Here is an 11,523-nt window from a genome sequence, read left to right as displayed (position 1 = left end):
AGTAACTTCATGCAGGGTTAATGTAAGCCTACTTGTGACTAATAAATAAACTTTTTACTTTAGATAAGGGCCACAATACTCCAAAAGTGCCCAGGTGGAGCATTTTCCTGAATTTCATTAAAATTTCATTAAATTAATATTTCATTAAAATTGCTCCTTGAATAAGTATACATTTGTGTTTGAGTAGGTAAATATCTCCTGTTACTTGCTGATGAAAGGTTACACTTGGCTTCTATTTTTCCCAAGAGCCTAGGGTTTGCTTACAATTGTAATGTTTCAGTATTTGCTTCATAAATTCTATATGCTTTCACATTTTACTGTACCCAAGTGATGTTGATTGCAATATCTGGAATTAAAGAGACTGTAATTGGGTCAAATTAAACTGGAACCCACTATAGAAAAATAAATCTACTGCAATTGCCCAGTGCCTCAAATAAAGTTAAACCTGGATTTTGGGAAATGTTCTCAACCCATACTGGGAAGTTCCAACAATTAAAGCAAAATTGGATAGTAAAATATTAATATACTAGATTAGATATATTACTGCAGATGCACATTACAGACTGACCAGCTGTTTGAGCAAGCGACATTTATAAAAAAACTGAAATGTGTTGTTTCTTCGATGCAGACATTTATTTGCAATTAGACAGCAATGCGGCTTGTTTACAGCTCCTTTTGAATTACCCACCAAAAGAAATGAAGATTTCTCTGACATTTCTTGGGACAGCATTGTGGCACAGTACTGACTCACAATGCCAGGGTCCTGGGTTTGAATCCCAGCCTTGGGTCTGTGTGGAGTCTGCACGTTCTCTCCGTGCCTGCATGGGTGCTCTGGGTGCTCCAGTTTCCTCCCACAGTCCAAAGATGTGTGGGTTAGGTGGATTGGCAAAGCTAAATTGCCCCCTAGTGTCAGGGTGAGCTAGCTAGGGTAAATGCATGATGTTATGGGGATGGAGTCTGGGTGGGATTGTGGTCAGTGCAGACTTGATGGGCTGAATGGCCTCCTTCTGTACTGTAGGATTCTATCGTTCCATAAGATTTGGATTGATAATGGGATTTAGTTTAAATTATGAATTTTTTCTTGTGGATGTTGCTGGCTGGGCCAACATTTATTGCCCATCCCTAATTGCCCTTGAGAAGGTGGTGATGAGCTACCTTTGTAAACCCCCTGCAGTCCAGGTGGTGTAGGTACACCCACAGTGCAGTTAGGAAGGGAGTTCCAGGATTTTGACCCAATGACGGTGAAGGCACAGTGATATATTTCCAAGTTAGGATTGTGAATACCTGGAGGGGGAACTTGCAGGTGATGATGTTCTTGTCCTTCTAGATGGTAGAGGACATGGGTTTGGAAAGTGCTATTTAAGGAGGCTTGATGAATTGCTGCAGTGCATTTGTAGATGGTACACAGTACTGCCACAGCATTGGTGGTAGAGGGAGTGAATGCTTGTTTTTAGGTGTTTCAATCAAGCGGGTTGCTTTGCCCTGAATGGTGTTAAGCATCTTGTGTTGTTGGAACTGCAGTCATCCAGGCAAGTGGAGAGTATCCCATCACCTGCTAATTTGTGCTTTGTAGATGATGGACGAGTTTTGGGGAGTCCCTCACCACAGGATTTCTAGCTTCTGACCTGCTCTTGTAGCCGCAGTATTTATATGGCTGGTCCAGTTCAATTTCTGGTCAGTGGTACCTCAAGTATGTTGATAGCGGAGGATTCAGAGATGGTAATGCCATTGAATGTCAATGGGCGAAGGCTTGATTCTTTCTTATTGGAGATGGTCATTGCCCTACATTTCTGTGGCGTGAATATCCTTGTCACTTGACAGTCCAAACCTGGATATTGGCCAGGTCTTGTTGCATTTCGACATGTACTGTTTCTATATCTGAGGAGTCCTGAATGGTGCTGAACGTTGTGCAATTATCAGCAAACATCCCCGCTTCTGACCTTATGGAGGGAAGGTCATTGATGAAGCAGCTGAAAATGGCTAGACCTAGGACACTAGGTCTCGAGGATCTCATTGAATGATGTGTATTTGTCCTCATGAGTCATCTTATTGTCTTTTGGAAGTAAGGACATGGCATTTTGGGAGTGTGTCAATTACTTTCTTTTATTATTTCACGGGACCTGGGTATTGCTAATTAAGCCAGCATTTATTGCCCAGCCCTAATTGCCCTGGAGAGGGTGGTGGTGAGCCACTGCCTTGAACTGCAGCTGTCCATATGGGTGTTGGTACACTCACAGTGCTGTTAGGAGGGGAATTCCAGGATTTTGACCCAGCTGCAGTGAAGGAACAGTGATTATATTTCCAAATTAGCATGTTGTGTGGCTTGGAGAGGGACTTCCAGGTGGTGGTGTTCCTAAGCACCTGTCTCTACTTTTCTACAATCCCCAAGGTAATGGTGGGCCTCCTTACATGGCTGGGATTGACTTGATACAATTGAGTAACTTGGAAGACCGCTCAGAGGGTGGTTAGGAGTCTGTCATATTGATCTCACAGATGTTAATTATGGTCTAGAGGACATTAGTGAACTGGTTGGATTTTGAGGACAATCTTACAGCTTGATGGTTGCACTTAAATAATGTCAGCTTTTTTATTTTAATTTAAAAAAACTGAATTCAGCTTCTCAAACTACCAATGACAAGCAGATGCTAATTTTCTTTAGCTCCAATGGGCATGTTTAGGTTTGAGTACAATGCTCTCTGGATTACTAGTTCAGCAATATAATCATTACATTACACTCCCCAGATAATGTATTGATGGCAATGACTTAGCATTCAATATCATGTACCAGTTTCTAAGGCAGATATGAAATACCAGGTTTTGCACTGACAAAACCTGGTATTTCTTTATTAACGGCCATAGCTCGAAGGGACAATTATTTCACAGCTGAGAAATTATATTTTGGAACTAAGTTATTCTGTAATGGAAAAATAAATTGAATTATTTGGCAAATAGCATTCTGCCACCTCAGCACCTTTAACGAATTTTCATTTAAGGTTTTAATGAACTGGTGAATGCAAGTGTTCCCAGTGGTGTTGTGGATAAATGTGCTGACGTATGTCTTGTAGTGCTAGGAATTTGGCTTAAATCTGCTTCTTCACACAGTTGGTTCCTGATAAACGAAGCTGAGGGTGAACAAAGCTAAGGCTCAGCTGTTCACTTACTCCCTTAATGGTTAATCATAAAGCAACACCGATGAGACCTGGAGGGGAAAGCCATGCAGGGAAGAAATACAGAGAAAAGAAGGGGAATTATAAATTTGTTCTGGTGTTATGATGTCCTTAGATTGGCTAAGAAGGTTTGCTTGATGTGCACTGCCTGTTACACAGTTAACAACACAGTAAAAGAAAAAATTTCTTCACTTTGGTTTAAAGTTTTATAAAAAGTTTGTTTATTTATTTGTCACAAGTAGGATGAAGCTACTGTGAAATTCCCTTAGTTGGCATAGTCCGGCACCTGTTCGGGTCAATGCACCTAACCAGCATGTCTTTCAGAATGTGGGAGTAATCCACACAGACATGGGGAGAATGTGCACACTCCTCACAGACAGTGACCCAAGCCAGGAATCGAACGCGGGTCCCTAGCGCAGTGAAATAGCAGTACTAGCCACTGTGCCGCCCTAAATTATTAAGTTATTTATGCAGGTGGTAGTGATAAGGTCAAAATGTCCACGAGAAATTTATGTTTATGTTAATGGTTTTTGGAATCAGAATCTAGAACTTAATCAATTGAGCTTTTGTTACTTGTTCAAAAATGTGGGATATGCAGTGTTGATCCGCCATCTTGAATGCACCTGAATGGCTTCCTGGGCTATTTCAACAGGCAGTTAAAAAAGCATTGCTGTGTTTGGCCTGGAGTCATAGGCTCAACTCCAAGTCAGGACAGCAGATTTCCCTTCCCTAAAGGGCATTATTGAACCGAATGGACCTTTAGGACAATCCAGCAGTTTCATGGTAACCATTGCACTAGATTTACATGCCAGATTTATTTGATGGAAGTGAATTTAATTTCCTAAGCTGCTCTGCTGGGATTTCAACTCGTGTCCAAGCTTCCAGAATGCTAGTCCAATAACATAACCACGTGTTACCACAACGTTAAGGGTTTGTGATGTTCCCTTGTCTGTTTGTGTGTGTGTGTATAAGTAATTATTCATCTTCCATTGTTCTGTATTTTTACTTATAGCACAACTTGAAATATGTTTGCAGTCACATAAATCCACCACGTAGCTTCACTGGTTGATAGTGGTGTTGGCAGCCCCATGCCTGTATTTTAAAACAGAGTTTCTAGAAAGAAAGCATTTGCTAACATATGGGGACCCAGGTTCAATTCCAGCCTCGGTCATTGTCTCCCAGTTTCTGTGTGGGTTTCCTCTGGGTGCTCCGGTTTCCACCTACACTCCAAAGATGTGCAGGCTTGATGGACTGGCCATACTAAGTTCTCCCTCAGTGTCAGGAGAATTAACAGAGTAAATAAGCAGGGTTACAGTGATAATGAAAATTCGTTAAAGGCGCTGAGGTGGCAGAATGCTATTTGTCAAATAATTCAATTTATTTTTCCATTACAGAATAACTTAGTTCCAAAATATCATTTCTCAGCTGTGAAATAATTGTCCCTTCGAGCTATGGCCATTAATAAAGAAATACCAGGTTTTGTCAGTGCAAAACCTGGCTGGAAATGTTGTCAGCATAAGCTTGATGGGCCAAATGGCCTTCTGCATTGTAGGGATTCTATGTTCCAAAGCGTTTCATTACCAATTTTTTTTGTGAAGTGCAGTCGAGTGGTGAAAATGAGTTGGCCAAGTTGTGAACAGCAGATACTTACAAAATCTACAAATGAGATAAATAATCAACTGAATTAATTTTGGTAATGTTTGTTGAGGAATAAATACTGGCCAGGACCAAGGAATACCTTTAATTTGTGGCTAACCTACTGCAAGACTGATATTGTCAGAATGAACGAATGTTTTGAACCTTTGCTTTCTCTTGCTTGAAGTGTGCTAACCTCTGCTGTAGCAAATGTTCACACTGTGTTGGAGGCTTCTGCAAACATGTCATTCCGTGTGTGTGAGAGTGGACAATAAATTATATCAGGCTGTTGAGTGTAAAGAGCTTTTTCCCAGCAAGGTTTCCTGATTGATGATGTGTGCTGGAATTTGGGTGATTTTATTTTCAGTCTGGCCTTGGGAGAGTCAATTTCATTGGAACACCAGAGCAAAATCAAAAAATGCTGGAAAATCTCAGCAGGTATAGCAACAACTGTGGAGAGACAGAGTCAACGTTTTGGATCTAGTTGACCCTTTGATATAGCTCCCACTACAGGCCTATGGAGTCCTATTTTACCACTTTGATTCCAAGTGCTGGGCGGACTTGAAACTGGGAGTGTTTCAGATCTGACTTTTAGACGCGTTCTCAGGTGCCCCAATATGCACTTGGCCTGAAAAAATACCAGCGATTCCAAACCTGTGAATGAAATCAACAGAGGTCTGGAAACACGTTTAGGGCTTTCTGCTCCTGGTCCACAGAAGCATCAGACAATCTGAAAACTGTAGAACTAGTGACTACAATCAAGTAATCAATCCATCCATTTCAGACCAAATAAAAGAGTGGCTAGTATCCAAATATTAACAAAAATGACCAGTGATTGGTTAAAATGCTTAAAACAAAAGCCTACTGTGTATGTAAATAGTCCAGAGCTGTGCGGGTTAGGTGGATTGGCTGTGCTAAATTGCTCCTTACTATCAGGGAGACTAGCTAGGGTAAATGCATGGGGTTATGGGGAGTGGGCCTGGGTGGGGTTGCAGTGCAGACTCGTTGGGCTGATTGGCCTCCTGCACTGTAAGATTCTATGACTCTAAATGCAAATTTGATTATATGATTCTGGTTGTTTGTCTAAAATAAATGTTCAGTATTGTATGTCTTGACTTTTCTCTCCCTTTACTATATGAACTCTGTGAAGTGCTCTGCTGCAATGCATATTCAGCTTTTCCTGCTTACTTTTGATTTGATTTATTATTGTCACGTACTAATATACAGTGAAAAATATTGTTTCTTGTGCGCTACACAGTCAAAGCATACCGTACATAGTGAAGGAAACGAGAGAGTGCAGAGTGTACTGTTATAGCTAGGTGTAGAAAGATCAACTTAATGTGAGGTATGTCTATTCAAAAGTCTGATGGCAGCAGGGAAGAAGCTGTTCTAGAATTGGTTGGTGCATGACCTCAGACTTTTGTATTGCTTTCCCAACAAAAGGTGGAAGAGAGTATATTCGGGGTGCATGGGGTCTTTGATTACGCTTGCTGCATTTCTGAGGCAGCGGGAAGTGTAACAGAGTCAGTGGATGGGAGGCTGGTTTGCCTGCGTCAGTATCTACAACTCTGTCTTGCTGCTTTGCTCGTCTTGAAAGGTCCTGTCAAAGCATGGGCCCAATTTTATCATTGCGTTGCGCCTGTTTTCGGGCAAGGAAACTTGGTAAAGTTGGACATGAGATGAGTAGCATGATCTGTGCTTGCCTCCACACTGGTTCCCCCTTTACCAAGGCCCAAAAATGGCCACGATTGGGACCATGCCCAAAATGGGCACGATGGAAATTTGAATGTATTTGGATGCAATTAAATTCACTTAATGGGCCACACACCCAACCTTACCAGCCTTTCCTCCTTTCCAATGCGTTCATCCATCCAGAATCAGCGCGAAACAGACATTCTCCACAAAAGTCCAATTCAGGCACTCCAGTTAGTGAGGAGATAGGTGCTGAGTGCCCAACGCCTCTCTGCTTGAGATCAATGGTGGGGGGTGGGGGCGGGGCGGGGGACGGCGGGGGTGGGGGGTGGGGCGGGGGTGCCGGGGGGGCTTCCGCTGCCACTCTGCCTGAGATCAGTGGAGGAGAAGACGTTGAAATTGAGTCTACAGGAATTGTCAGCAAAAAGTTATCCAGCAAATAATAGAGCAACTTAATGAACTTGTTCCAAAAATAACACTCTGAGGCAGGAAACTGGCTGGATTTGGTGGGCTGCTCATTTTGCTTTTTGGAACAGATCAGGAATGATTATTTTGTTGCTTCTACAGAAGCAGGGAGAGCATTTAATCACTGACTGTATTGTAAACTAAAGGCGAGAATGCTTTTTCTCTCCATTCTGTTCTACATGCCGTGCTAATGATATCTGCATCAAGATGCAAATCTACAACCCCTCATGAGCAGCAGCAGGGACCTCCACCATCCCCATTAAAACCCGAAACTCTTCAGCTGAAAGCCTCGTAGACAGGAATTGAAGGCAGCAAAGCTTCTGCTGTCACCTGCACCAACTCAGAACCATATTCTGACTCTCTGAACATTTCTCGTTGTTTGTACACTTTATATTTTAGGCTAAACAGTAGAATGCTGGAAAATCTCAGCAGGTCTGACAGCATCCATGGAGAGAGAGCCAATGTTTCAAATCCAGATGAAAGGTCAACAAGTCTCGAAACATTGTCTCTATTCTCTCTCCACATATGCTGTCAGACCTGCTGAGACCTTCCAGCATTTTTCTGTTTTTGTTTCAGATTCTAGCACTGCCAATATTTTGTGTTTAGATTCTGGGGTGTTTGCAGTTATGTGAGTTAGAAAAGGGATAGTTGTAATTATACAAAGATATGCAGCCCTGCTGCTTTATGCCCCTCTGCTTTGGCCCTTTTTGCTCCTTTAAAGAAATAGTTCTGAATACATGGAGATCCAAAGATAACATGGACCAGTGTTATATTGGTGTCGATTCCAGCAGAACCAATGACTAAAAACAGGAATGTAAAGATTCAGGGAAAAAGTCGCCACGTGTTAACAACAAGTTGTTGCAAGGTTCCTTCAAGATGCTTCTTGCTGTGTTTTAGTGTCAGAAGCAGTGGCCAGGCCCCTATTTGGATCAAGTCACCCTCTTCTGACTTGTATATGAACGTTCCAGTCGGAGAGCAACGGAGGCAGAATCAATCAACAGATTTGAGAAAGAGATGGATTTCTTTCTGTTGAAAAGCTGGATAAAGGGCGATGGGGATCAGGTAGGAAAGTGGAGCTGAGACCAGGATAAGATCAGCCATGATCATATTAAATGGCAGAGTGGACAGGAGGGACTGAATTATCTACACCTGCTCCTAATTCCTATGTTGAGAAGGTCACTCCATCCTCAAACCTGGTCTGCCAATCAAAAGATCAGCACTGATTTGATTGTAACCTGTAACCTGCCGCCTACCCCCATTTCTCACCTCTCACCTCCCTCCCCTCACTTAATCAAAAATCTATCCAGCTCTGCCTTAAAAATATTCAAAGATTCTGCTTCCACTGCCTTTTGAAGAAGAAAGTTCTGAGAGAAAAAGATTCTCCTCACAGACAGTGACCCAAACCAGCAATTGAACCCGGATCCCGAGCACTGTGAGGCAGCAGTGCTAACCACTGTGCCACCGTGCCGCAACTGGGTGTTGGCAACAGTTCGATTAGCCACAATCTTATTGAATGGCGGAGCAGGCGCAAGGAGCCGAGTGGCCTACTCCTGCTCCTAATTCGTACGTTTGTAAGATATCAGACTTTGAGCTGCATTTTGGAGAAGAATATATTTGATTGTGCCGAGCAGCTCAGAACTCTCCAAGGTGCTAATCATCAGTTTTACACAGATTTCAGCTGGCAGGTTTTAGATCTGAGTTTTCTTGTGGCGCATTGGCAGATCTGTTGTTTGAATGGCATCCAATTCTCTTTTTATTATGTCTAAAAATATAATTTTGCTGATGTGATTAGAGCATTTCTGGATCGCACACAATAAAACTATTTAATGGTTGGTTCATTCAAATTGTACTGCAGTTTTAACTGTCCACATTACAGACCTTCCATCCACTGCCCATAAATTTACAGAACGTATAAGTGTAAAATAATTAGTCGGTGATGTTCTTTATATATTAATATTTCTCTAGTTATGATAACACAAACTAGTTACTCGTTATATACATATTGGTTCCAAGCCTTTATTGGGTTAATGATGCACACTGTCTATTAGGCTTTGATTGTATCATTAATTTTGTGCGTCAGGGAGTTGGGTCTGTTGTGCTATAAAAGAGCTGGAAACACTTCCAGCAAAATAGATAAAGGAGCTCACAATACGTTCAGCATTTTATTCAGGAAGGCTTTAGAGTGTCAGCATGAAGTGGCTGATGACTGTAAGCTTGATGTCTCTGCTGTTCCTTCTGAGTGTTGAGGGCACCGACCTACTGGAAGAAAGAATGAAACTCCAGGTAAAAAGATCATCATTAAACACAGCAAGGGAGTGGAAATTGCTGAAAGGGGGAGAGATGGAGGGATGGAATCACCAACTGAACAGAGAGAATTGAATTCAAATTATTGGGAAAATTATGTAGAGAGATGAGGGAAGATGGGATTGTTCTCTGTAATGCCAGAAGGATTAAGGGAAGATTGAATAGAGGGGCTCAAAATCACGAAGAGTCAATAGTGAGAGAGAGTTTCCATTGGTAGAGAGGGCCAGTGACCAGGAGGGCACCATTTAAACTAATTGATAAAAGAGCGAGAGGGGGAGATGAGGAAAATTGTATTTCTTACATCGCGTGTCATTATAAGCTGGAACATTTCGCCTGAAAGTTGACGTGAGCAGATTCAATAGTAACTTTCAAAAGGGATAAACACACGAAGGTTGGAAATTTGCAGGGCTATCGGGAAAGAGCAGGAAAATGGAACTTTCTGGGTGACACATTTCAGAGATCTGGTATAGGCACGGTGGAATGAATGGCCTTCTGCTTTGCTACAAGATTCCATGAAAGGCAAGAATAAAAACAGAAGAGTTTGGAATTCCAGCAATAGTATATTAAATAGGGATGTGGCAATGGTTAGTTAATTTACTGGACAAGCACCGCAATAGTCTGGATTATTAATCCTTGAGAATTTAAGTTCAAAAGCCACCAGGGCAGTTTGAGAATGTGAATTTGGTTTGAAAATAAAACCTGGAACTGAAAGCTGGTTTCAGTCAGTGATTATTGAATTGTCAGATTGTCATAAACATTCAATCGGTTCATTGAAACCCCTTAAGGAAGGAAATTGATCTGTCAATCCTGCGCCTAGCCTTTGACTGTTAACTGTCTTCTGAAGTACCTAGTAAACCACTTAATTTCAACCAGAATGGCCAAAGCATGCCAGTGTAGACTGTTCTACTGGGAAAACTTGCTGACTAAAGTTTGGTGGATTTTTTTGTTTAAACTGGTGGAATATTATTGCGGATCTGAAAAAGCTGACAGACTTTTGCCTTTAATCAGGCCAAGTACAGAAATATATTGTGGGGACAGAAAGGTTTAGGTTTCGGTTAGTGCAAGTTGGCAAGACAAGCAGAGAGTAGCAATGAGTAAACGGTAACAAGACTGGCCAATGGTGGGAATAATGCTGGCCTGCTATAAAGTGTAAAGGACAGCTAATAGTTTAAGTTTAAAAGAAAATTATTTATTAGTGTCACGAGTAGGCTTATATATTTAGGCTTACATTACTGCAAGTCACTGTGAAAATCCCCTGGTTGCTACACTCTGGTACCTGTTTGGGTACACTGAGGAAGAATTTAGCTTGGTCAATGCACTTAACTAACACGTCTTTCAGATTGTGGGAGGAAACCGGAGCACCCAGAGGAAACCCACGCAGACATGGGGACCATGTGCAGACCCTGCACAAACAGTGACTGAAGCCTGGGATTGAACATACTGTGAGGCAGTAGTGCTTGCCACTGTGCCACCCATAGTGCAGTGATGTGCCTGAGTGAGCAATTAGTATTTGGCATCAACAAGCAAATGTAGTGTTGTTTTGCTGTGCATGAAATAAAAACGAAAGCTTTCAATTCTATGTTTATTCACAAGGAAGTGACGAAGAGCAGGAAGTATCTGATTCTGAAGCTACTGGCTGGGTTGTTGGAGAATGATGATAATCCCATGGGAAATGGCTTTATGCCATTGAAGCCCGAAGAGTTGGAAGAGACATTGCTGGAAGAGAGGTCGGTTAATGCTGGAATCCCACGCAGAGAGCAAAAAACCCCATGCAAACTGTTCTTCTGGAAAACCTTTTCACATTGCTAGTTCACACCCTGCGGATTTTTCTAAATTAGTGGAACATGTGAGAATATTAGCAGTAGAGGCTTAACTTTCAGTCTATCAAAAATTCATGTTTGTCTATATCCCAAACAAATGTATGTAAAGTGCTTATAATAAATTTAACTTGAAAATTACACATTTTAAGCTATATTAAATGATTGTTTTATTTAATGAGATGGAAATCCAGTTAAACTTTGTTGGGCTTTGTTTTTAACATTCTCAAAGCTGTTACTTTCCTGTTTTTCCAACATTATTCTTCTCTCAGTTTCTGTGCTTTCCTTTAGCATGTTAGCTCCCTTCCCACATGATCTTGTCCGCCCCCCCACCCCCCCCTCTTCAGTAACCCCACTTCGCTTTTGAGAAACTTTTCCCTCTCCCCAGATTAATGTTTCTGAGATTTACCTGTCAGGAGTTCTGAAAGCAGCTAACCAGAGTT

The 11,523-nt window shown here is 41.8% G+C and overlaps 1 protein-coding gene across 1 annotated transcript; it reads left to right on the top strand.

The window, feature by feature from the left end:
• The first annotated feature begins 9,149 nt into the window (after positions 1-9,149).
• LOC145360011 (somatostatin-1B-like) lies at positions 9,150-11,137 on the top strand. The gene is made up of 2 exons (XM_080214911.1): positions 9,150-9,242; positions 10,857-11,137. The coding sequence occupies exons 1-2, from the start codon at positions 9,150-9,152 to the stop codon at positions 11,070-11,072; spliced, it is 309 nt and encodes a 102-aa protein (XP_080071037.1). The 3' UTR covers positions 11,073-11,137.
• The last annotated feature ends 386 nt before the right edge of the window (positions 11,138-11,523 follow it).

Source organism: Carcharhinus amblyrhynchos, chromosome 30 (assembly GCF_965287045.1).
Source record: "Carcharhinus amblyrhynchos chromosome 30, sCarAmb.v2.hapA, whole genome shotgun sequence".
Lineage (NCBI taxonomy): Eukaryota > Metazoa > Chordata > Chondrichthyes > Carcharhiniformes > Carcharhinidae > Carcharhinus > Carcharhinus amblyrhynchos.
The sequence above is the reverse complement of the archived record's forward strand: the minus strand, read 5'-3'. Positions and strand labels throughout refer to the sequence as shown.